Below are 767 nucleotides of genomic sequence, written 5' to 3' on the forward strand. Positions count from 1 at the left end.
GCCGGCCGCGCCCCGACGCGCACCCCTGGCCCAGGCGCCCCGGCCCCGCGGCCCGGGCCCGGAGGCGCGGCGCGGCCGAGCGCGGGAGACTTACTTTTGGCTAGCTTCCTCGCCCTCGCCTTGGATCGCATGGTGTCGGCTCGCGGAATCTCTCTCCTCCTCCTTGAGTCCAGAAGCAGCTACACACTATCTTCATCTCCCCAGCATTGTCAGTTTGGACACCTTCGCACATGCGCACAGAGCACTCAATCTGACACCCCTCGCCGGGGCCAAAAAAACTTTGCAATGTATTCATCATCCTCATCGTCGCGCCGCCGCCGCCGCCGCCGCCGCCTCGGCGCGGGATTGGGGGGCTCTCTTCGGCCTTCTCGGTCCTCATCTCACTTATCTCTCCCCCCTCCCCCCCTTTTCAGCGCAGCTCGTAACTGGCCCTTTAAGAAAACATTCCCTGCTCGGCGCTCCCGCCCGGGGCCCGCACCCCGGACCCTTTAAAAGGACCCAGGTGGCCCCGGCGGCGAGGTGACCATCCCCCCACCCTGCCCTTGCGTCGCGTCGCGCTGCTGCTCCCGCCCCGGCCGGGGCCGAAGATGGGGTGGCAGCTGCGGTGTTCCACGCGACTTCCTTGGGTCTCCCTGCAAACGCGCCGATAGTTCGGACGCGGGTCCGGGCTGGCTTTGCTCGTTTTATTGCATTTTATTACTAATTAAAAAGCTCTGCGTTCGCCGTCGCCCCAGCCCGCGTTCCTCCCGAACTCTCTTCTCGGCCCC

At 65.7% G+C, this 767-nt stretch overlaps 1 protein-coding gene across 1 annotated transcript in view; it reads right to left on the minus strand.

Annotated features, from left to right (window-relative positions):
• Positions 1-379, minus strand: part of PRDM16 (PR domain containing 16) — a 313,737-nt gene extending 313,358 nt beyond the window's left edge. The window contains exons 1-2 of the mRNA XM_012662204.1: positions 231-379; positions 95-162 (exon numbers count right to left, since the gene is read on the minus strand). Coding sequence (XP_012517658.1) covers positions 95-162; positions 231-379 — 217 coding nt within the window. The remainder of the gene's footprint in view (positions 1-94; positions 163-230) is intronic.
• Between the last annotated feature and the right edge of the window lie 388 nt (positions 380-767).

This window comes from Propithecus coquereli, unplaced genomic scaffold (genome assembly GCF_000956105.1).
Source record: "Propithecus coquereli isolate 6110/MARCELLA unplaced genomic scaffold, Pcoq_1.0 Scaffold757, whole genome shotgun sequence".
Classification (NCBI taxonomy): domain Eukaryota; kingdom Metazoa; phylum Chordata; class Mammalia; order Primates; family Indriidae; genus Propithecus; species Propithecus coquereli.